Source organism: Arachis duranensis, chromosome 9 (assembly GCF_000817695.3).
Source record: "Arachis duranensis cultivar V14167 chromosome 9, aradu.V14167.gnm2.J7QH, whole genome shotgun sequence".
Classification (NCBI taxonomy): domain Eukaryota; kingdom Viridiplantae; phylum Streptophyta; class Magnoliopsida; order Fabales; family Fabaceae; genus Arachis; species Arachis duranensis.
Window position 1 is genome coordinate 8961800 of NC_029780.3, and position 24642 is coordinate 8986441.

At 34.8% G+C, this 24642-nt stretch overlaps 1 protein-coding gene and 1 long non-coding RNA gene across 4 annotated transcripts in view; both read right to left on the minus strand.

The window, feature by feature from the left end:
- The window catches only part of LOC107464495 (uncharacterized), a 26895-nt gene that overhangs the window by 832 nt on the left and 1421 nt on the right, over positions 1 to 24642 (minus strand). Inside the window, exon 1 of one of the 3 annotated variants that reach the window (XM_052253611.1) lies at positions 1818 to 1939. The exons of 1 other annotated variant lie outside the window; for it this stretch is intronic. In XM_052253611.1, coding sequence (XP_052109571.1) covers positions 1818 to 1926 — 109 coding nt within the window. In that variant the 5' untranslated portion in view covers positions 1927 to 1939. Of the gene's footprint in view, positions 1 to 1817; positions 1940 to 23965; positions 24199 to 24642 lie in introns of those variants that run through there. One more of the 3 variants, XM_016083419.3, reaches the window with a different exon arrangement.
- LOC127741390 (uncharacterized) lies at positions 17965 to 21236 on the minus strand. The gene is made up of 3 exons (XR_008002352.1): positions 21015 to 21236; positions 20789 to 20902; positions 17965 to 18243 (listed from the first exon to the last, which is right to left on the minus strand). It is a non-coding gene; the product is annotated as an uncharacterized LOC127741390 (long non-coding RNA).

A 24642-nucleotide genomic window follows, 5' to 3' on the forward strand; every position in this document is an offset into this window, starting at 1 on the left:
GCTTCTTATATCAAAATACTTAGTCAATTAAAATTAATTGATGGGATTAATTAAGAATTGATCACCAAAACGAATCGGTTCAGTATAAAAATCAGTTAACAATAAATTAGTTAAAATAAAAAAATGATCAAACAATTAATTAACCGATCGAATCGGTCTAATATTTTAGTAATTAATTAATTTAAAATAATGAAATACAAAAAATTATTTTTATTAACTGTACTAGTTGATCACATAAATAATTAAGATAATTTTGCATTGAATCATGGGGGGATAAAGAAGAAAAGCAAAAGAAAAGAAGAAAGAGTGAGGCCTAGAGAAGCATGGAAGCAGGCATATATACCTTGGTTTGGGGCATAAGCAGGGTTGCCTCCAACTAATATATCCTCGGCAATGCCACTACCTGTAATAATATATTAATGATGAAGGTGATTTTTATAATTCAACGCAAGCATTTTAGAGAAATTATATAAATAAATATGTTTTATGGAATACTAATATTTTATTTTTATTTATCTTTATTTAAGATATATAAGATATATAAGGGGAATTATGTGTAGAGAATTTAGAGGAAAAAGATGTCATTGCGAAAGAAAATTATTAAATTTATTTCAATAATTTTTATTTGTATATATGTTTTATGAGTAAAGTAACTATTAGTTTTTCAAAGTTTTTGGCTTCGAATTAATTAGTTTTTAAAAAAATAAAGTATTAATTTGGTCTTCTATAATAATAAACAGTGAATATACATGTTATGTTTTTTTATTAATTTATTTTGTAAAATTTAATAGTAAAATTTATATATACCGTTAATTATTGTGATACATCTATTTATAAAAGATTGTTATGTAGATAATAATTTTTTAAACAAAACTTTATCTGTTTTAGTGTTTGTTTGGGTGTCACTAAATTGATAAAAAAAATATTTTTTCAATAAAAAGAGATTTTTTTATTTTTTAGTGTATTTGACAAATTTCTAAAGACTTGTTTGGACGTCATTTTTTAAAAAAATCTTTTTTAAATAATTTTTTTAAAATTTTTTTACAAAAATAAAAGTGATTTTATGTTTGGATATCTCATGTAAAAAGATCTTTTTATTTATCAATTATGTTTGGGTAAAATAAGATAAAAGTACTTTTTTGTTTATTTATTATGTAAAAAACATTTTTTTTAAGAAAAAAGATCTTTTAAAAAAATGTAATGGTAGCTTCTCAAAAAAGATATTTTTTAATTTTTAATACTTTTACTTTTACTATTAGAATTTATCAAAGATAAAAAATATTTTTTCTGAGAAATTACAATTCACATCTTTTTTTAAAAAGATCTTTTTTTTTTGAAATAAAAAAGATATTTTTTACATAATAAATGAACAAAAAATACTTTTATATTATTTTACCCAAATATAATTGATAAATAAAGAGATATTTTTATATGAGATATCAAGACATATAATCACTTTTACTTTTGTAAAAGATTTTTTAAAAAAGATCATTAAAAAAATCTTTTCTAAAAATGACATTCAAACAAGATACGTATAATTGTAAATAACGAAATATATGGATAATTTCATTTTATTTTACATTATCCATTAATAAAAAGATATACATATCTACTATTTACTATCATAAAAAATTTAATTAATAATTTTTTAAATTAATTAGTCCTAAATCATAATTTTTAATAATTTAATTCTTATTTTATTCTTGTTTTGTAAAATAGTTTATGTAACAAACTAACAATTATTATATAGCAGACAGATACAAATCAATTATTAAAAATATGTGAGAATAACATACAGTAATGCGTAAAGGGATCACCTGCTTCATAGTTAGAGAAAGTCTCAGGAAAATCTCTAGCAACTATCTTTGAAGGAACAATAACTAAAGCTAAAAGTCCTAAAATGACTATTGCATATTTTGAAGCCATTTTTAGTAGATAAACAAAATTAGATGAAGAAATATGTGAAAATAATCTTCAGTTCTCTTTCCACTATCCCATCCATCTTTTTGAGTACTAATTAGTCAAATTTATCCATTTTAATCTCTCCTACCTATCTTTTTATGTATTAATTGTCTGCTAAAATTTTGAATTATTGATATTATTAATATTTTTTATTATTTTCAAATTTTTTCTTTAAAAAAGTACATGTATTTTGTTTACAGTGTAAATGTAAACGAAATATACAAATATCGCGGAGATACATATAAAATTATCCCGTTTAAACGAGATAAAAGAGGGATATTTATTTCAATAAATATTTTTTAAATTATTTATTTCGATAATTATTATAATTAATTTATTTATTAAAATAAAAAATTCTTGATTTCATGTACATTAGATTAAACATTAACCGGAAAAAAGTCAAATTTGTAATTAATGTGAATAAAATTAATTATAAAATTAAATATCAATCCAGATTAAAAAAATAAAAGAATTTATCTTTACCCCCTCCATTTCAAAATACGTGTTGCTTTTTTGGTATGAAGTGACAAATCTAAAAAATTTTAAGAGTGGAAGTAAAAGTATATATATTAAAATAAATTTTGTTAAATATTATTAATTATATGAAGATATAAAAATTAAAAAAATTAGTGAACACTTTTATTGTTAAAATATTATTCATTATATATAATTTATAAAAAATATTTTTTTATTTCTAAAATTTAAACTTAAAATATTTTAATTAAATTATAGATAAGTTATTATCCTAACTAATTTTTTAATACACATTTTGAAGAAAAAGTTTCGATGGCAGACCTTTGGTAAGAAAATCAACAAGTTGATTCTTGGAACGAAATGGCATAAGATGAATTAGACCAGACAAATGCTTTTCATGAATAATGTGGCAGTCTACTTCAATGTGATTAGTTCTTTCATGAAAGATGGGATTATTGGCAGGCTGACTGGTTGTCACAGAATAGAGTGATAGACTTTTGAAGCGGCAAGCCAATGAAATCTATTAAGAAAGATAACCAACTAGCTTCACAAGTGGCAACAGCAAGAGACCTATATTCAACTTCTGCAGAGGACTTGGCAACTGTGGTTTCCTTCTTACTCTTCCAGCTAATGAGAGAGTTCCCAAGCATGAAGCAATAACCGGAAACGGAGCGACGAGTATCGGCACAGGTAACCTAGTCAGCGTCGGCAAATCCAGTGAGATGCAGATTAGAAGTAGAGGAGAAGAAGAGACCAGTTGCAGGTCGGCCTTTTAAATATCGGAGTACGTGAAAAGTAGCCTGTAGGTGAGAAGTGGTTGCACAGTCCAAAAATTGGCTCAAACGACCCACAACATAAGAGATATCGGGTCTAGTGTTTGTGAGGTAAAGGAGTCGGCCGATGAGCTGTCTGTAAACAGTGTTGTCTGTTAAAATAATATCTGATTCCTTTGAGAGTTTCTTACTATAATCAAATGGAGTAGAGAGAGACTTGCAATCTAGATAACCAAAATCCCTGATAAGGTCCATGGTGTACTTCCGCTGATAAATGTGAATTCCAGAGTTAGAGCGTGCTACTTCCATTCCCAAGAAGTATTTGAGATCACCAAGATCCTTTATTTTGAATTTTTCATCTAAATTTTGTTTGATGGAATTGATTTCACCAATGTTATTCCCAATTAAAACCAAGTCATCAACATATACTAGAATGGCAGTGAAGCTTACAGATTGTTTTTTTATGAAAAGTGAATGATCATAAAAAAACTGCTTATAACTAGCATCCACAAGAGTCTAAGTGAGCTTAATGTTCCACTGCCTGCTTGCTTGCTTAAGCCTATATAGAGACTTTTGCAATTTACAAAACAAATCTGGTTGTGACATAGCCAAACCGGGTGGTATTTTCATATAAACTTCCTTGTCTAAATCTCCATGAAGGAAGGCAGTGTTGACATCCAGTTGTTTCAAATGTCATTTCTTTGTCGCTGCTAATGCTAACATTACTTGTAGGGTAGTCATTTTGATAACTGGACTAAAAGTATCACCATAATCTACTCCTTGCACTTGAGTGAATCCTTTTGCAACTAGCCTCGCTTTGTGTCTCTCTATGGTGCCATCGGGATTGAATTTTACCCGAAAAACTCATTTGCAACTCACAGCCTTCTTGTCTTTTGGGAGTTTAGTGAGACACCAAGTTCTGTTCTGATCTAGAGCTGTCAATTCATCTTGTATTGCCTTTCTCCAACATTCATGTGCATCTGCTTCCTCATAAGTGCTAGGTTCTTGATTTGAGGTGATGGCTAAAGAAAGTGACTTATATTTTGGGGTTAGTTTATCATATGACAAGTGTTGTAAGATAGGATATAAAGAGTTAGAGTTGGCAAATTTGCTAAAGTGAGATGTGGGTTGTCATACAATGATAGTCCTTCAAATAAGCAGGCAGTTTCTTGACTCTTTCAGACTTTCTAGTAATACAGTCATGTGTGATGTCACAATGTTGTGATGCAGGTGCATTGTTAGTATGTGGTGTGGTAATGGGTGCAATGGTGTGTGAGAAATTGGTGAGTGCATTGAGCTTGAGAAATGTTCATTTGAATATGTAAGTGTGGTATGTGTGGGTGATTGCAAATGATGTGTGGATGGCGTATCATATTGAAAAAGATCAATGCATTGTGGAGTACGAGTGGGTACCACAGAAATGTCAGTGCTAGTAAAATGTAAAAATGGAAAATGAGTTTCATAAAAAGTTATATTTCTGGATATGAAAATTTCTTTGATTTTAAATCAATAAGTCAAAAATTATTTGTTCCTAATTTAAAACCAAGAAAAGCTATTTTTCTGGCTCTTGGGTCTAATTTTGTTCTTGAATTTGTTAATGTGGAGGCATATGCAAGAGAATCAAATACTCTTAAATATGAAAGGTCAGGTAAGTTATCATACAAAAACTTGTAAGGACTAGCATTATTCAGGTTAGTGCTGAGCAGCCTATTAATTAGGTGAATGGCATGAGCAACTGCGTATTACCAAAAACAATGTGAAATTCCTGATTGAAATAGCAGTGCTCTAGCAACACCTAAAATATGCTGGTGTTTTCTCTATACAATCTCGTTTTGCTCTGGTGTTTCTACACAAGAAGTTTGGTGTAAAATTCTAGTTGATGAAAAAAAGATTTTAGAGTAAACTCTGGCCCATTGTCAATCCTTATACACTTAACTTGTTTTTCAAATTGTACTCTGAAAAAATTCACAAAATTAATAACCAATTTTGATGCTTCAGATTTGGTTTTCATAAAAAAAATCCAAGTGAATCTGCTCTTGCCATCCACCACAGTAAAAAAAATACCTATGTCCTTCATTGGAAGGGACAGAAATAGGACCCCAAATATCCATATGAATTAAGTCAAAATAATCTTTTATTTTAGTTGTAATAAGATTAAAAGATAATTTCTTTTGTTTTGCAAAATGACATGAATCACAAGGAAGTTTTGAAGCAATACAATCTATAAAAGGATAATACTTCTTCAGAAAAATCAATTTATGCATGGGTATCTGTCCTAATCTAAGATGTCAAATATTGTTGTGCTCACTGTGTGAAGGTGTGGTGGGATGAGTAGTAGTCGTAGTTGCCACCAATGAAGCTTGCTTCGTTGGAAGAGGGGAAAAGTGAGAGAATTCTGATTTTCTACTCATTGTATATAACCCTTCTATACACTCAGCAATGCCAATTATCTTTGATGTGGATCTATCTTGTATCTCACAACACTTATCATTGATTAACAATTGATAATGTAAGTTTGAGGTTAACTTTGACACAGAGATAGTTTAAAATCAAAAGAAGAAATGTATAAAATATTTTTGAGAAAATTTTTTTGAGAGAATGTGATTGTGCCAATGATGGTGCTAACAGTTTTGGTCCCATTTGGCAATATCACATTGATTGGAGTAATATTTTGAAAACTTGCAAAATTTTTTAAGTAAAAAGTCACATGATCTGTTGCACCGGAATCAATAACGCATAGTGCAGATTTTGGAGTGATAATACTCATAATTCTCGCATTAAAATGTAATGCAATAGTTTTACCTGAAGTGGAAGTCTGAATGGAATTAGTCAAAATTTGATTTACACTATGAGGTTGTTGCTGCACACTTCTGTCTTTGATAAACTCTAACAAGGCAAATCTTTGCTCTGGAGTAAACCCAGATTTTGATATTCCAGTTCTCTTGGAGACAATTGAGCTGGGATTGTTTGTCACTGAGTATAACATCATGCCCCTCAATGATCACATGATTGATGGTGGTGTTATGTTGCTTCCGTTGATAGAAATGGGAGGAGTACACATGCTTCTTATAGCATATCCGTGTGGCCTTGCTTGTTGCAACGAGAGCAAGCCAATGTAGCTACACGACCTCTACAATGGGAGGATTTGTTTATCATGTTCGCCATTTTGAGAATCACAGAGTCATAAGGATTCGGATCTTATTCCTTCCAACTCGTTAATCGAAACAGCTATATTCACCAAAAAAGAATCTTGCAAAATAGCCTCTAATTAAACTCTATTGGATGAGTTTGAAGGAAGAGCTAAGAATGGGGAAAGAAAATGTCGAAAGAAAAATTAGGGATAGAAAGAAAATGGCAAAATTGGATTGATCTCAATTCACAACTTTTTTTTATTTGATTCACAGGTTGGTTGTTCTCCACGCTCACCGCACCATAAAAAAAATCTCATGCCTTAAGCTGTTTAAGCTGTGATGTTGATGGTTTGATGAACCAGAAGGGATTAAGAGAGGGAGAAAAATAAGTTCTTCTCATTGTTGAAGAGAATGAAAAATTCCCTTAGAAAATATTTGTTGAGTTATTACACCTTATATATTATGTACTCTTTATGTACTCTCACTAAAAAATAATTACAATGGTAAGTCTATTATTGATAAAGAAATAATTTAGGTAACACATTTAATAATAAAATACTAAATCAATTAGCACATTAGCACCAAATGATACACTAGTATTTTTTTGATGCAGTATGCAGAATGCAATGCTAACATGAATGTTATGCAGAATTCCAGGTTCAACCAAAACTCAAAAACAAACAAAACATACTAGAATTAAAACTGAAAAGGGACGATCATACCATGGTGGGTTGTCTCCCACCTAGCACTTTTAGTTAAAGTCCTTAAGTTGGACATTCGATGAGCTTCCTGCTAGGGTGACTTGTGCTTGAATTCGTCCAGGAATCTCCACCAGTGTTTGGAATGCCAGCATCGTCCGGAGTCCCAAACAAAGTACGTAAAGCCCTTGTGTGAGTTCAAACAGGCTTGCAGGCTTACGGAGTGTTGAATGTCAGAATAGACTCCAGGATCCCAAACTTTTCTTCTACACCCGTCTTTGTCTTGATCTACATCTTTCCAGTCGGGTGATGAGTAATCCAAATTCTCACTGCAGTGACCAAACAGCTTCCGAGATCCTTTAAATTGAGCTTGACACCAATTCCTGCACCTCAAATTGAAGTGCAAAACCTCATTGAATCTTGCATACCAGCGCTGAGTGCGAGTCATTTCCCTTTTTCTCTTAAAGCCACAAAGAGCTCTAAGCTGGCCATCTGTTTCAAGCAAACCATATTCAAGTGGAAAATTGAAGATGAAAGTCAAGGATTTTATCCACTTGAGGTTTGTGTTGGGTGGTAGTGGCCTTGGGGTCAGTGTTTTCAGTGGGTCTACAAGCTCTACTCCCTTGTGGTCTTTTGTAAATTCCTCCACTTCTTTGCAAATTTCTTCAACTTCACCCCTGTCTTGATCAAAGTCATTGATATCTTCCTCATCGCTTGAGTCGTAAATAGGAGGTTGAGAAAAGTCGACCTCTGCATCATCTTCGTATTCACTTGGGGAAGATTCTTCAGTCTCAAAGAATTCACTTGTGGATGCAAGTTCGTTACTAAGAGAACTCGACTCGTGATCATCGTCATCAAGGAAACTTGCTTCTTGGGTTATTCTATCCAGTTCTTCATAAGATAAGCGTCAATTGTAACATCCTTGACGGGGTCTTCCATGGCTCTGTAATCCTGTGGAGGTTCAGCATCTCCTGAATCTTCAACCAATTCTTCTTCTTCTACAATGACAGCGTCCTCTACTTGTTCCAGTACGAAGTTATGCTCTATGCTGTCCACTGGAGTCTCTAGTGTCTTCTTTGTGTTGCGTTCTTCATTGGATTCTCCGCATAAAGCCATGGGAGTCTGTTGAGGGGCTGAACGTCTGGAAGATAATTGATTTCTTGCTTGATCTAGGTATTTAAGTATGAAATCGTATTCATCCTTGATGATTTCATGTTTAACTATTTCTTCACCTTCAAGTACAAAATCCTTCTTGTTGTCTTCTTTCACTAGTTCTTCAACCGCACTGTCGACTTCAAGGGTCTCTACTACCTTCACCTTTAGTGCATCCTCTAGCTCCTTATGAAGTATGGATTCGCGAAGATGATCCTCTCTCTCTTGTTCCATTGCAATAGTATTATTGGGATCATGTTGCTCTTGGGTTGATGGATGTTGGTGCTCTTCCATGGATGGTGGTGTTGGGATGGGTGGATCATTATGTCGTTGAGATGGAAGTGCAGTGGAGCTTGAGGGTTGAATATTGGGTGTAGAGGGTTGGCCCAAGCGGGATATAAGTGCTTGAAGAGTAGAGGTGAGACTAATGATAGAGGCAAGTTTGCTTTCCACGGAGGTTTGGGGTGGATAGGAGGGTTCATTTGTTGGGAGAAAAGGTTCATAATGCGGAATTGGTTCCTCTTGATAAGGATATGGAGATGGTGTATATGGGAGTGGTGGTTCTTGGGAGTAATTGGATTGGCGTTGGGGTAGATAAGGATCATGTGGTAGTGAATGGTGAAAAGAAGCTTGTGAGTGTGGTGGTTTGAAGTTATGTCGAGAGGATGGTCTCTGAGCATAGGGTGGGGCTTGTTGGTAGTTACAAGGCGGTCCACCAAATCTATTAATTGGGCATGCATTGTAAAATGGTCTTTGTCCATGATATCTAGGAGGATGTTGTTGCCTAAAGGGTTGATCGGATCCTTGTGGCTCCATCCATCTTTGATTGCTTAGACCTTGATGCATAGTCCTGTTATAGCTTCCATTCCCTGTAACAAAATTAGAACCAAACTCAAAGTGACAGGGGTGAGAATTCATAATAGATATCAGAAATAAGAGGGAAGAGAGAAAACAAATAAACAAGTAAAAGAAAAATATTTTTTTTTGAGAAATGTTTACAATAACCAATAATAAGGCACACGTTTGCTCAAGGAATTGCAGGGAGGTATGTTCTTATTATTGGTTGTGAAGATTTGTAAATCGGGGTTTTGAAGATGAGGAACAAGTAATTTAAATGGCAGATAAAATAAATAATTAACTATAAAATAAACTCTTGGCAAGATATGAAAATTCGGAAGTCCTATCCTAGTTACTCCTATAAGAATGGAAATTAATCCCACTTAGTTAACCTTTGCGTAAGCAAGGGAAAGTCAAGTGAACCAATTGGTTAGATTTTCCAAGTCCTAGCCAAATCCTACGGAAAGACTAGAGTTAGTGGAATTCTAGTTAATTAGCCAACATAACAATCAATCATGAATAGTTGGTAACTCAAGAGCTTCCAGTTAATCAATTAAAGCCAATAATATAAAAAGCTAAATAAGAATCATAAATATCTGGAATACCTCAAATAACATACATTCAAAGCAATAAAATCTAACATGGACAATATTCATAAGCCAATCGGGCAACATAAATCAAATACAAATAAAAACATTAAAGTATCTCAAAGTAGAAGAGAAGTCAAAATAAAGGAATATTGAACCTGATGTGAAGATGAGATAAATCCTAATTTCTAAAAATCCTAAGCCTAAATCCTAAGAGAGAGGAGAGAGCCTTTCTCTCTAAAAACTACATCTAAAACCTAAAATTGTGAATTATGAAAGCATGATGAGTCTCTGCATGTTTCCTGACTTTAATCTGTGTTTCTGGGCCGAAAACTGGGTTGAAATCCGGCCCAGAATCTCTGCCAGTGACTTTTGTAATTCTGCAGATCGCGCACGTCATGCGGACGCGTCATTCGGCGTTTTTTCTTTTCCATGCGGACGCGTCGTCCATGCCTCCGCATCGCTTCTGCTTTTCCAATCCGCGCGTCCGCATCACTCATGCGGCCGCGTCACTGCGAATTCCTTTCTTGCGCGCGGTCGCGTCGCTGACGCGTACGCGTCACTTCCCGCTGGTCATCTCCTCAATTTCTTGTGTTCTTTCCATTTTTGCAAGCTTCCTTTCCAATCTCTCACTCATTCATGCCCTATAAAGCCTGAAACACTTAACACACAGATCAAGGCATCGAATGGTAATAAGAGAGGATTAAGATTATCTAAATTAAGACCAAAGAAGCATGTTTCCAATCATGTAATAATTTTAGAAAGGAAATATAAATGCATGCTAATTATATGAATAAGTGGGTAAAGACCATGATAAAATCACACAATTAAACACATTGTAAACCATAAAATAGTGGTTTATCAACCTCCCCACACTTAAACATTAGCATGTCCTCATGCTTAGTTGAAGGAGGTAGAATAAATGAGTAGGAACATGTAAAACTCATGCAATGCAATGCAACCTAGGAATGTGAATGCAACTACATGCAAAGATGATTCTACCTACTTGGTGAAAAAGTAAATAAATCTTTCAAGAACAAATATGAACTGGATTTCACTAATCCAAATCACAAAATACAATATGAATAACTTGCAAGAAGAAGATAGCTCATGAAAGCAGGGAACATAGAATTGAGCACTGAACCCTTACTGGTAGTGTATATCACTCTAACTCTCAAGTGTCTAGGGTCGATTCTCTCAATTCTCTACTAATCTTGCTTTCTATAGGTTTCTTTTCATCTAACAATCAACAAAAATTTAATACACCAATACACAAATCAACAGGTCTTTTAAGGGTTGTAATGGGGTTAGGGTCAAGGTAGGATTGTATTTGGCCAAGTGGACTAAAATCTGAATTCTTAATTAACATAAACTTTCCACCTAACTTAAGACAATTCATTTAATTAAAATACAAAATCTAACTTCCCATTAACTGTGTTTTCTATATATTCATGCATCCTAAATTTGAGTTTAGTACATATGCATTGATACCAACACTTACTTTGGGGCATTTTATCCCCTTTTATTAATTGCTCTTTTCTTTTTCTTCTTCACTTGTTTTTTTTTCTTTTTATTATTTTTTTCTTTTTATTTTTCTCAATGCATATGATTAAAGTATTGAATGCAATAATATGTGCTCAACTATTATTTTGCACATTTTTACTAAAATATACAACACCCAATTATTCAAACCAAATATTTTCAAACTCAACTTCCCCACACTTAAATCATGAGCACTTTTACTAGTCTAAGCTAACCAAGGATTAAAATTAAGGACATTATTGTTTTCCGCTTAGAGTTAGTAATGAGCTAAAGTAAAGAACAAATGGGTATATTAGGCTCGAATTGGTTTGCAAAGGATAATGAAAGGGTAAGGCCATATGGGTATGTAAGCTTAGTGAAACAAGGGCCTCAATCATATCAGTGCATGCATACATCAAACAATCGAAATATAGAATTAAGCAAGACAAAGATCACAATTTTAGAGAGAAAAATACACACCAAAAATAAAATATTGGTTGATAAAATGCAACCAATCAAATAGGCTCAAAATCTCACTGGTTTTGTGTGTTCGAGCTTTAAACCATGTTCCAAAATAAGATTTCTTCAAACAAGTTTTTCGAAAAGTTTTATTCAAATTAGTGAAATACTATAAAAATTTCTTGAAAAAGAAAATATTACTTTAACCAAGTGGTAAAATATGCAAAAAAAAAACATGCAATCAAACAAGCAAATGCAACAATGAAAAACAAAAATTGGTGTTGAGAAGGGACTAACTAACCCGTGGAGATCGGTATCGACCTCCCCACACTTAAAGGTTACACCGTCCTCGGTGCATGCAAAGATGTGCAGGTGGATGGGGGATTGTGGTTCCTCAGCTGGTGCTTCTTGTAGAGTCTTTCTCTTTACTCTTCCTGGTGGCCAGCCTGAAAAAGGGAGAAGAGAAAGGGACATGAAGTCAAAGGAATAGAGCAAAGAGGAGGGCGGTACGAGTGATAATTTTGTCATGTAAGGAAAATAGTGAATGAAAGACATGGTCACGATTCCATGTGATCAGTTCATCAATGAAAATATAGCAGGGCATGGGGAGCATTGGATGCAAGATGTTTATTAGCATGCCAGCAAGGGCATGAGTAGCATAGATCAAGCATCAAAAGCCTTAATGTATTATTAGTCATGAGAAACTAACAATAACGTTTGTATTAACAATTATATTTAATTAATAAAATAGTAAAGGAAATTTGTGAAAAGCAAGCATTGGATAGTAGAATAGAATAATGTAGAAAAGTGCATGATGCCATACGGGCTTTTTCACAAACACATAGCATGCATAGTAAATAAGGTATGGAAAATATTAATTAAAACATGCAAGCACCTTTATAATAATATATAATTGTTTAAACAAATTCCAAATAATCAATAAGCAAAATATGGTAAATAATGACCCAAATAAATTTCCAACACCAATTAAAAGAAAAAAGAAAGAAAAAGAAAGGAAGGAAGAAAGAAATAAGAAGGGAAAGAAAAGATTTAGATTTGGGAAGAAAAGAGAAGACATCTTGGCTGATCTGGATAAGCTGTGCGGCGCAGGCGACGCGAACGCGTGAGTGACGCGTTCACGCGGTTGGCGCTATTGTCAAGTGACGCGGCCGCGTAGGGCACGCGGTTGCGTGAGTGAATTCGTGCTACTAGCGCAAGGGCAGCCGCGCGCTCGCTCAATTTTCTGTTTGAAACTCATTTTGCCAAGATTTTGGGTGACGCGGCCGCGTAGGTGACGCGATCGCGTGATAGGCCATATTATGGGGATTGACGCGGACGCGTGGGGCACGCATTTGTGTGGCAGGGCTTGTGCTGCTAGCACGAGTCCATCCTAATTCTAGCTCAACTTTCGGCCATACACCCCTTTTTACGTCGATTTTAAGGGCACACGTTCGCGTGGGTGACGCGGACGCGTGGGAGGCATTTTTCCCACATGACGCGAACGCGTCAGTGATGCGGTCGCGTGGATTAATTTGTTCCAAAGGCACGCCTCCAGCCACGCTCTCGCGTGACTCTTTGTTCACTTTAATTTTCTTCCCAACGCACTATTGCGTGTTTTTTTGATGCAGTATGCAGAATGCAATGCTAACAGAATGTTATGCAGAATTCCAGGTTCAATCAAAACTCAAAAAAACAAACAAAACATACTAGAATTAAAACTGAAAAGGGACAATCATACCATGGTGGGTTGTCTCCCACCTAGCACTTTTAGTTAAAGTCCTTAAGTTGGACATTCGATGAGCTTCCTGCTAGGGTGGCTTGTGCTTGAATTCGTCCAGGAATCTCCACCAGTGTTTGGAATGCCAGCATCGTCCGGGGTCCCAAACAAAGTACGTAAAGCCCTTGTGGGAGTTCAAACAGGCTTGCAGGCTTTCGGAGTGTTGAATGTCAGAATAGACTCCAGGATCCCAAACTTTTCTTCTACACCCGTCTTTGTCTTGATCTACATCTTTCCAGTCGGGTGATGAGTAATCTGAATTCTCACTGCAGTGACCAAACAGCTTCCGAGATCCTTTAAATTGAGCTTGACACCAATTCCTGCACCTTAAATTGAAGTGCGAAACCTCATTGAATCTTGCATACCAGCGCTGAGTGCGAGTCATTTCCCTTTTTCTCTTAAAGCCACAAAGAGCTCTAAGCTGGCCATCTGTTTCAAGCAAACCATATTCAAGTGGGAAATTGAAGATGAAAGTCAAGGATTTTACCCACTTGAGGTTTGTGTTGGGTGGTAGTGGCCTTGGGGTCAGTGTTTTCAGTGGGTCTGCAAGCTCTACTCCCTTGTGGTCTTCTATAAATTCCTCCACTTCTTTGCAAATTTCTTCAACTTCATCCATGTCTTGATCAAAGTCATTGATATCTTCCTCATCGCTTGAGTCGTAAATAGGATGTTGAGAAAAGTCGACCTCTGCATCATCTTCGTATTCACTTGGGGAAGATTCTTCAGTCTCAAAAAATTCACTTGCGGATGCAAGTTCGTTACTAAGAGAACTCGAATCGTGATCATCGTCATCAAGGAAACTTGCTTCTTGGGTTATTCCGTCCAGTTCTTCATAAGATTTCTGCATTGGAGGCTGCGCAACATCCTCTGTGGCATCAATTGTAACATCCTTGACGGAATTCTCCACAACTCTGGATTCAGGTGGCGGTTCGGCATCTCCTAAATCTTCAACCAATTCTTCTTCTTCTACAATGACAGCGTCCTCTACTTGTTCCAGTACGAAGTTATGCTCTATACTGTCCACTGGAGTCTCTAGTGTCTTCTTTGTGTTGCATTCTTCATTGGATTCTCCGCATAAAGCCATGGGAGTCTGTTGAGGGGCTGAACGTCTGGAAGATAATTGATTTCTTGCTTGATCCAGGTATTTAAGTATGAAATCGTATTCATCCTTGATGATTTCCTGTTTAACTATTTCTTCACCTTCAAGTACAAAATCCTTCTTGTTGTCTTCTTTCACTAGTTCTTCAACCGCGCTGTCGACTTCAAGGGTCTCTACTACCTTCACCTTTAGTGCCTCCTCTAGCTCCTTATGAAGTATGGATTCGCAAAGATGATCCTCTCTCTCTTGTTCCATGTCAATAGTATCATTGGGATCATGTTGCTCTTGGGTTGATGGATGTTGGTGCTCTTCCATGGATGGTGGTGATGGGATGGGTGGATCATTATGTGGTTGAGATGGAAGTGCAGTGGAGCTTGAGGGTTGAATATTGGGTGTAGAAGATTGGCCCAAGCGGGATATAAGTGCTTGAAGAGTAGAGGTGAGGCTAATGATAGAGGCAAGTTTGTTTTCCACGGAGGTTTGTGGTGGATAGGAGGGTTCATTTGTTGGGAGAAAATGTTCATAACGCGGAAATGGTTCCTCTTGATAAGGATATGGAGATGGTGTATATGGGAGTGGTGGTTCTTGGGAGTAATTGGATTGGCGTTGAGGTGGATAAGGATCATGTGGTAGTGAATGGTGAAAAGAAGCTTGTGAGTGTGGTGGTTCGAAGTTATGTCGAGAGGATGGTCTCTGAGCACAGGGTGGGGCTTGTTGGTAGTTACAAGGCGGTCCACCAAATCTATTAGTTGGGCATGCATTGTAAAATGGTCTTTGTCCATGATATCTAGGAGGATGTTGTTGCCTAAAGGGTTGATCGGATCCTTGTGGCTCCATCCATCTTTGATTGCTTAGACCTTGATGCATAGTCCTGTTATAGCTTCCATCCCCTGCAACAAAATTAGAACCAAACTCAAAGCGAGAGGGGTGAGAATTCATAATAGATATCAGAAATAAGAGGGAAGAGAGAAAACAAATAAACAAGTAAAAGAAAAATATTTTTTTTTGAAAAATGTTTACAATAACCAATAATAAGGCACACGTTTGCAATTTCCCGGCAACGGCGCCATTTTGAGGAACTAAAGATTGATGGTTTAGAAGTTATAGTAAACTCTCGTTGTAAGTATAGTTACTAAACCAAGCAATCAACCTTTCTTACAAACGTTTTGGTTGTCACAAGTAACAAACCCCTAAATAAATTGATAACCGAAGTATTTAAACCTCGAGTCGTCTTCTCAAGGAATTGCAGGGAGGTATGTTCTTATTATTGGTTGTGAAGATTTGTAAATCGGGGTTTTGAAGATGAGGAACAAGTAATTTAAATGGCAGATAAAATAAATAATTAACTATAAAATAAACTCTTGGCAAGATATGAAAATTCGGAAGTCCTATCCTAGTTACTCCTATAAGAATGGAAATTAATCCCACTTAGTTAACCTTTGCGTAAGCAAGGAAAAGTCAAGTGAACCAATTAGTTAGATTTCCCAAGTCCTAGCCAAATCCTAAGGAAAGACTAGAGTTAGTGGAATTCCAGTTAATTAGCCGACATAACAATCAATCATGAATAGTTGGTAACTCAAGAGCTTCCAGTTAATCAATTAAAGCCAATAATATAAAAAGCTAAATAAGAATCATAAATATCTGGAATACCTCAAATAACATACATTCAAAGCAATACAATCTAACATGGACAATATTCATAAGCCAATTGGGCAACATTAATCAAATACAAATAAAAGCATTAAAGTATCTCAAAGTAGAAGAGAAGTCAAAATAAAGGAATATTGAACCTGATGTGAAGATGAGATAAATCCTAATTTCTAAACATCCTAAGCTTAAATCCTAAGAGAGAGGAGAGAGCCTCTCTCTCTAAAAACTACATCTAAAACCTAAAATTGTGAATTATGAAAGCATGATGAGTCTCTGCATGTTCCCTGACTTTAATCTTTATTTCTGGGCCAAAAACTGGGTTGAAATCCGGCCCAGAATCTCTGCCAGCGACTTTTGTAATTCTGCAGATCGCGCACGTCACGCGGACGGTCATTCACGCGGACGTGTCATTCGGCGTTTTTTCTTTTCCATGCGGGCGCGTCGTCCATCCCTCCGCGTCGCTTCTGCTTTTCCAATACGCGCGTCCGCATCACTCATGCGGCCGTGTCACTGCGAATTCCTTTCTTCCGCACGGTCGCGTCGCGGACGCGTACGCGTCACTTCCCGTTGGTCATCTCCTCAATTTCTTGTATTCCTTCCATTTTTGCAAGCTTCCTTCCCAATCTCTCACTCATTCATGCCCTATAAAGCCTGAAACACTTAACACACAGATCAAGGTATCAAATGGTAATAAGAGAGGATTAAGATTAGCTAAATTAAGACCAAAGAAGTATGTTTCCAATAATGTAATAATTTTAGGAAGGAAATATAAATGCATGCTAATTATACGAAAAAGTGGGTAAAGACCATGATAAAACCACACAATTAAACACATTGTAAACCACAAAATAGTGGTTTATCATGACCTATATAAAAAAATGGAGAATTTAAAATGTACTTTTTGATGAAGAAAAGATGACTACTAGATAAGGAATAAAAAATATTTAAAATATAAAAATAAGAAGAGAATTTAAGGGAACAAAGGAGTGACAGCACAAAAACTAAATTTGATTAGTTAAATAATAGTTAAAATGATAAAAAATAAAAAAGTGAATTTGAGATTTTAGCTAATTGAATTTAATTTATTTTTAGTGAGATTATTTAAAATTTGAAGTGGAAACATATTATATATAATTAAATTTAAAAAAAAAATAAAAATACAGTGGGAACAAGTGCTCCCTCATTGTTGTTACTGGGTCTGTCCCTAGTACTGATATGAATTCATTCAAAATTAATGTATTTAAATAAAAAATTTGTCTAGAAATACTGATACTCTATGTATAAGTATTTTTGTAATTAAATTATACTTCTCAACATTTTTTTAACACAAATTTTTTACATAATACAAAAAAAAATTTAAATAAAAATCTTATAAATATATAGTATAAAAATATTTGTACATAGCACATAAATTTTTGTATAATGCACATAAATTTTTGCTGCAAATATATTTTGTTACTTGCGTTAAAATTTTTATGTTGTACACTAACTTTTCTATATTGTACATTAAAATATTTATACTGTACACTAAAATATTTATATTATGTGTATTTTATTTTAACCTAATTCAACCTCTAACTCTAATCCTACTCATCTCCAATTCCTAACCTTTCACCATCATCTCAGCAACAACCATCACCACCTTTGCCCATCCCAGTTCACTTCATTTTGTTCTACATGGGTTACAAATACCAATGGATATCAGAAAGAATGCCAGAAAAGATAGAACACTACAGTCAAATGTAACACCCTAACTACCAAAGCTCACGCTTCCGGCTGCGCAACTCTGATAGCTCGGATATTACGACGACACTTATACTATTTAATACTAAAATATGAGCCTGTTTAAAACTTTAAACCGCAATACCGCTCCAAAAATTACTTTTGTTCGATAACGTACATCCATAGATACCATACAACTTACAAAAGCTCATCAAGAGTACACCATATATATATACATACATATATATAAATAATACTACAAACATTATCCAATACAATTCTTAACCCTCTTACAGAACATCTCAAGATAAAGGCGAGGGTACAATAAATAATATTCTAAAGCAATACAAAGCATCTCAACAACAACTAAATAAACCCTTCGTAACTTCTGCACCCATATCCTGAAAGGGAAAAAAATGTAAGGGGTGAGAACATCATCCTCGAAAGGGTTCTCAGTAGAGGGTTTTTGGGAATTACTGTAATAGGATACGTGAAGATAACCGCACCAGTGATTAATAACCGTCTTATGCCTCTTTTAAAAAACAACAGTTTACAATAAAAGTAAAGTCGGAAATCTTTTCTGAAAGAGGAACCATTCAATTCTCAAAAACTTAAAAGCCTTTCAAAGCGGTTTATCTATGCTAAAACAAAATAGCCTTTCATATCTTATTCCAAACCAAAAATACAAACCGAAATCAACCATCGGTTCATCTCATTCCAACCACAGCCCTAGGACTAAACAATCCAACCATCAACCAATCACCACAGTCCAATAGAATCCCAGTAGCAAACACAAATAAGAAGATGCAAGCACAAACAAACAATTATTGCAAGTAGAACAATTAGCAGTTAATCACATAGGCAAACTAAGTACAATATGCACACCCAAACAATGTCACATAAATGCATATGATGCATGCCTGTCCCTAGTGGCTGATGATATCATTTGTCGGTTATATAGCCAACCCGACACGTCCTGGTAGCTAACCATGGACAGAAACACCCCTCGCGGAGCAAGTAGGTTTGAGCTACAACCCCATTGCTACTACCCGCTCAACCCAGAGCCAGTGGAATAACCACTACTGCGGCTACTACCCAGGTGGGTGTTTAAAAGCTCAACCTGGAGCGAGTGGAATTACCACTTCTATCGCTACTACCCAAGAGTCACAGTCTCTGACCTGGAGCAAGTGGGACGAACCACAACCCTTGCTACTATCCAAATATCTCAAGTATATATTCATTCAGTCCCAGCCATGGATCAACATCCATCTCAGCCATCCAGCTTTAATTCATAATTCATAGTCAGCCATATGGCCCATATCTCATTCGACAATCAGCCATAAATCAATATCATACACAGCCATTTCGGCTCACGGTTCAATCCAGAACCAGCCAATATTCATAATCATACACAGCCATTCCGGCCCATAACAAAACAGCACTTCCATCATTCAACATCATCAAATTCATAAAACCGACATTTAAGCCATAAATTACTTTTCTCAAGCCATTTCACTTTGAAATCAAGTTTCAACTCTTTTCAGCCTTGGCTTTAGAAATCTCGTTTCTCCAATCATCTCAAGCTCATAAGCCACTTTTACTCAAAGTAAGTTCCCCTTTTAAAAACAATGCCACTCTCGGCATCCTCTTTCCACAACTTTCATAACCATGGCAAGTTAAAGATTCATTTTGAAATTCAAAATCATCCATCTAACAAGGGGACTTAATAACAAAAGTTTCTTGACAGAGTCTCAAGTCTTTAGGGGAGAATAACATAACTCATTCCGCCAAATTCATTTAAAATCATTAAAACATTAGCTTTCCGAATTGAGTAATAAAATAGGATCTAAGCCAATCCGAGACATGTAATCAATTACTCTTTTCAAAGCCATTTTCTTTACTTAAACAAAACCAGCTTCAATTCCATAATTAAATTTGAAGCGTTTCAAACTGCTAAGAGAATCATTTTTTTGTTGTGTTAAACTAGAGTTCAAAGGGTACTCTGAATCTTATTCAAAACGTCAAAATAATGAGGTTCATCAATCAAAATCCAATTCCTTTTAAAATCACGAAAACTCTTCCAATGGACACTCTTTATGTTTAATAGAGAAAAACATAAACCCGTTTTACCTCTTAAAACAGCCCCAAGGAAAAATTCTCTTCCGAATAACTTGTACCCAAAAACATACTATTCTTCTTGGAAAACAAGGAGAAATCATGATTCTCTTTTTTCAATAATTCTTTCAAAGCATAGCTTCATCACTTTCATAATCTTTCTAAGCAAAGATAATAAGAGAAGCCCTAAATTCACAATCCTCCGAGTAAATAGGAAAGGCATTAAACTCAAAATTTTCCAAATAACATTTCAAATAAAGCCTCGGATTTTATAGAAATTTCGGCAGCATCTCCCTTAAAACTTGGACTTTGCCACCCAGTTTGGGTCCCAACTAAACCGTTCCTCAATCCCTTTCAACAGTCCAGAATCCAAAAATCAATTCAAAATCAAGCTAAATCCAACAGTTGCCTCATTGGCATATCTCAAGGAAACCGTTTTAAAATCAAATCAATATCAACCGATTTAACTCATTTCTAAAGCTTTAAGGAAACGGTTCAATAACAAATCATTTGTCCAAAACCAAGTCAATTAAAGTAAACCAGGCTGAATTCAAAAGTGCATTCAACTTTTCAAATCATCAAAACAATTAACTCAAACCAAATCAATCCTCAGCGGATTAAACTCAGATTTCAAATCTTTAAAGAATCAACTTCAAAACATTACATTTCACAAGCCGCACAACAATTCAGCCAAATCAACATCCATAATCATTCGAGTCAATCAAATAATACATAAGGCAGATACAATCACCAAATACACAATATCTCACATCAGTATCCATATGTAATAATTCCAATACATAAAACATAGTGTTTGGAAAGCGCCCCTACCTCAAAACGCAATTCCATAATCCAAGCGCCTCAAAAGTTCTTTTCGCCTCAACTTAAAATCAAAGGCAGCTTCAAGGCACAGCCCCACACATATTCGCAGCAACATAATCAGCTCTAATTTACAACAAGCAACCTCAGTTACTAAACTCTAGGAACATTAATAATGTATAGGCTTTAATACACGTATGGGACACTAACGGAGGGCTTTCGAAACATAATTTCTTACCAAAATTTCAACACGAAGCAGCTGCGATTTTGAACTGGCCCGGCAGCAGCTCCGGCGGTGGCCAGAAGCTCCGGTGGGTCATCTATAAAAACCGCGCAGCATCAAAACCTTCTCGAAACTCAAAATGACCGAAACCACAAATTTAAAACCCTTACCGACAGAGTTCTCCGGCAACGGCAGCGAGGTTTTGGGCGGCAGGAGCGACAGCTTGAATGGCACCTAGGAGCTGGCAGCAGCGGCAATAGCTCCTTGCCTGCTCTTTTGATCGCATCTCCTCTCCCTCAGATCGGACCAGTGGCAGACCCCCTAGCAGTGGCAGTGCTGCAGCTTAGGAAGATGAGCAACAGCAGCGGCGCTGCGGCAAGGAGCACAGCGGCGGCGTGTCTGGGCGCGGCGATTCCAATGGAGGCGACGCCGGCAACGCGAACAACGGCTGGGCGCGTTGGTCGGACTCCCAGCTCGCCTCAGCTCTCTCTTCGCCTCTCCGGTTCGGTGTGACTGGGCGGCCTTCCTCCTCCTTCGAGTTCGACGATAATGGACCCACGGCGGCGCTGCACTTCCTCCATCGATCGGCGACGGCGACCCATGACCACCCTCCTCCTCGCGTAGCTTTCCGTTTTGACCTCTCTCTCTCTTCTGTTCGCAGTTCATGGTATCGGCGAGGGAGGCTTCTGCGGCGACGGCGATAGCACGGACGGCTGAGGCGGCGCGATGAAGCTGGCTCCATGGTGTTGCAGCTCAGGGACAGTGACTCGCAATGATGACAGGCAACAACCTTCCCAGTGCCACCGGCGCAAATTCCTTTCTCGTCCTCCCTTTCTGCTCCTGTGACTTTCTTTCATGGAAAAGGAAATAGAGAAAACTGTGTATTGCTACTGTTTTGGGGGAAGGGAACTTCGGCTGCTGCTAGGTGTGGGGGGAAAAGGAAATCGGGTCGGGTAACGGATCGCTGTGTTAGGGTTTCATTTTCAAAAATTAAGGTTAGGGGCATTTTAGTAATTTCACATAAAATTGGGAATAATATAGTAATTGGAACCCAATGTAAATCCAACACTAATAGTATATGGAAAAATACTATTTGCTCTTCTATTTTTACAAATTACTTTAAATAAAATACCCAAATCAAATAACTAAAAATAATATAATTAAATCCTTTATTTTCCAAAGTAGCAGTATAAATATTTAAAAATATTAATTATTTAATCCAAATCATATAAAATCCATATTGTTTCATAACTGCCAACTTTATAATTTAAATATAGAAAATAACCCAATAATTATAAAATTGGATAAAGATCATAACTCGTCTCAATTTCAATAAATCAAAACTTGCCTTAATTATCTTTAATAAAACAATTTCTGAAATTAAGACTATAAATAACTATATGATTTGAGACTTGATCATAAAAAGGCTTTTCAAAAATTTTGGGTCTTACATCAAATATGCCCTTTAATATGTGACACTCACTCGAAATAATATCCACATCGTCGCTGTCTTGTATATGCAGAAAGCATGCAGCTTGGCCCTCTCAATAGGGGCCACAATGGTCTCATCTTTTCAACCATAAAAAATCATTACTTCAAGTTCAACGACAATCCTTCTTGTTCTTCTTCTTCATTTCAATCTTGCTTTTTCTGAGTCATTATCCTCACCTCTCTTCCTTTAGTTATTTCCCTTTTGCGTTGTCTTCACCACAATGCTTTTTTTCCCTTCAAGTTACAATTTTTTTATGAAAGGAGAAAATACCATAATTGTTTATCCTTACATAATAAAAAAACAAGGGTGCCCAGAGTACATTGCCAATGCAATTTCTGAAGTTCTTCAAAGCCAATTTAATTTTTTATCTTTTTTCCTAATTTTTATTTTTCTAGAAAACCAATTAGTTGAAAAACAAGTTTATTAAAAAAAACATCATTACTCTAATTTTTTCAAATTTTAAAATAAAAAATAAGAGAAGAATGACTTAGTTAACTTATATTATAATTCATCCTTAAATTTTTTTTTCTTTTATCAATATCAATGACAAAGTTGGGAATTATAAAAACGAATCCATTAAATTCGATTTACTAGGACATCACAACCACTAAATCAAAGTTTGTTGATTGTATCTTTTCGCCAAGTGAATCGAAACTACTTCATTCGGTTTATTACACATTATAGTAAATTGAATCTATTACATTTGATATACTGCGTACTAGGATAAATCAACTTTATTTTATTCGATTTACATGGAGTGATCCTAAATCGAGTTTAATAGTTTCAATTTACATAAAATAGACTCTAAATCCAGACATACATATAAAGTATTTGATTATAGAACATATCCATATGATATTGGTTTGTATTTTATTTCTTTACGTGAATTACTATTATTTTTATTTATAACATATAAAATATAAAATAATTATATTTATTTTATATTACTTAACAAATAGATAGATTCATTAGAAAAAATTAAAACTATTAAATAATTATTCAAATATAATATAATTTTTATCCAAATATTTATTAAATTTAGTTCATTTAATATATAATACGTGAAAATGTTGAGAGTTAATTTTTTTCTTTTTTAATAAAAAGATATTTTGAATTGTTTTATTTATACATTAAAAAAAATAAAAAATAAATAATATTATCGTTTTTACTTTTTTTAGAAATAAATATAGGTAAAGTTTTGCTTTCACATAAATCAAAAACTAGAGATGACATGAAGATTTAAATTGTCGAGACCTAGCCTGTCATTATCCAATTATGATGGTTTAAGAACAAAATTTGAAAAATACTTTACTCATTCAATTTTGGTTATAATAAAATGGAGTCGATCTATTCAATTTTTTCTTTAATTTAACTTTCATTTTTTTTAAATTTACTACTTTTTTAATTTTTTATTTTAGACTAAAATGAGTCAAAAGACATGGCTATCACAGAGGAGCGAAAGAAGACTGAGTTTGTATTTAGAGTTTTATTGTCTACATCTTATTTTAGCGTAGCATATATTATTTCTAACAACACATTCTTCTTTAGTTACCAATTCTTATTTCTAGCAACATGCACACCCTCCAAAGAAGCAGCAAGGCCTACAAGTTTTATCAACACTTCCTCCCACGCCCGACATATTACTTTGTTCAATTTCAACCAATCCGTCTAATCCAACATTTGATTCTGATTTTTCTTCCCTATATGCTGCAAATACACAATAATTCTTTGAGAAGTTCTTCACAAAGTAATAACTTAACGAATAATTAGGATTTTTTTAAATTAAATAATTTATATCTAAGTATTATTACCAATAATCAATTAAATGATTGTTCTCTTTCTTTTTTTTTTAAATTTGAACTCAATATATCAAAATACATAGTCAACTAAAATTAATTGATTGGATTAATCAAGAATTGGTCAATAGAGCGATTTGATTCAGTATAAAAATCGGTTAATAATAAATCAGTCAAAATGAAAAAAATTGATCAAACAATTAATTAATCGATCGAATTGGTCCAATTTTTTAGTAATTAACTAATTTAAAATAATGAAATACAAAAAATTATTTTTATTACCTGTGCCAGTTGATTTAAGATAATTTTGCATTGAATGATAGGAGAATAAAGAACAAAAGCAAAAGAAAAGAAG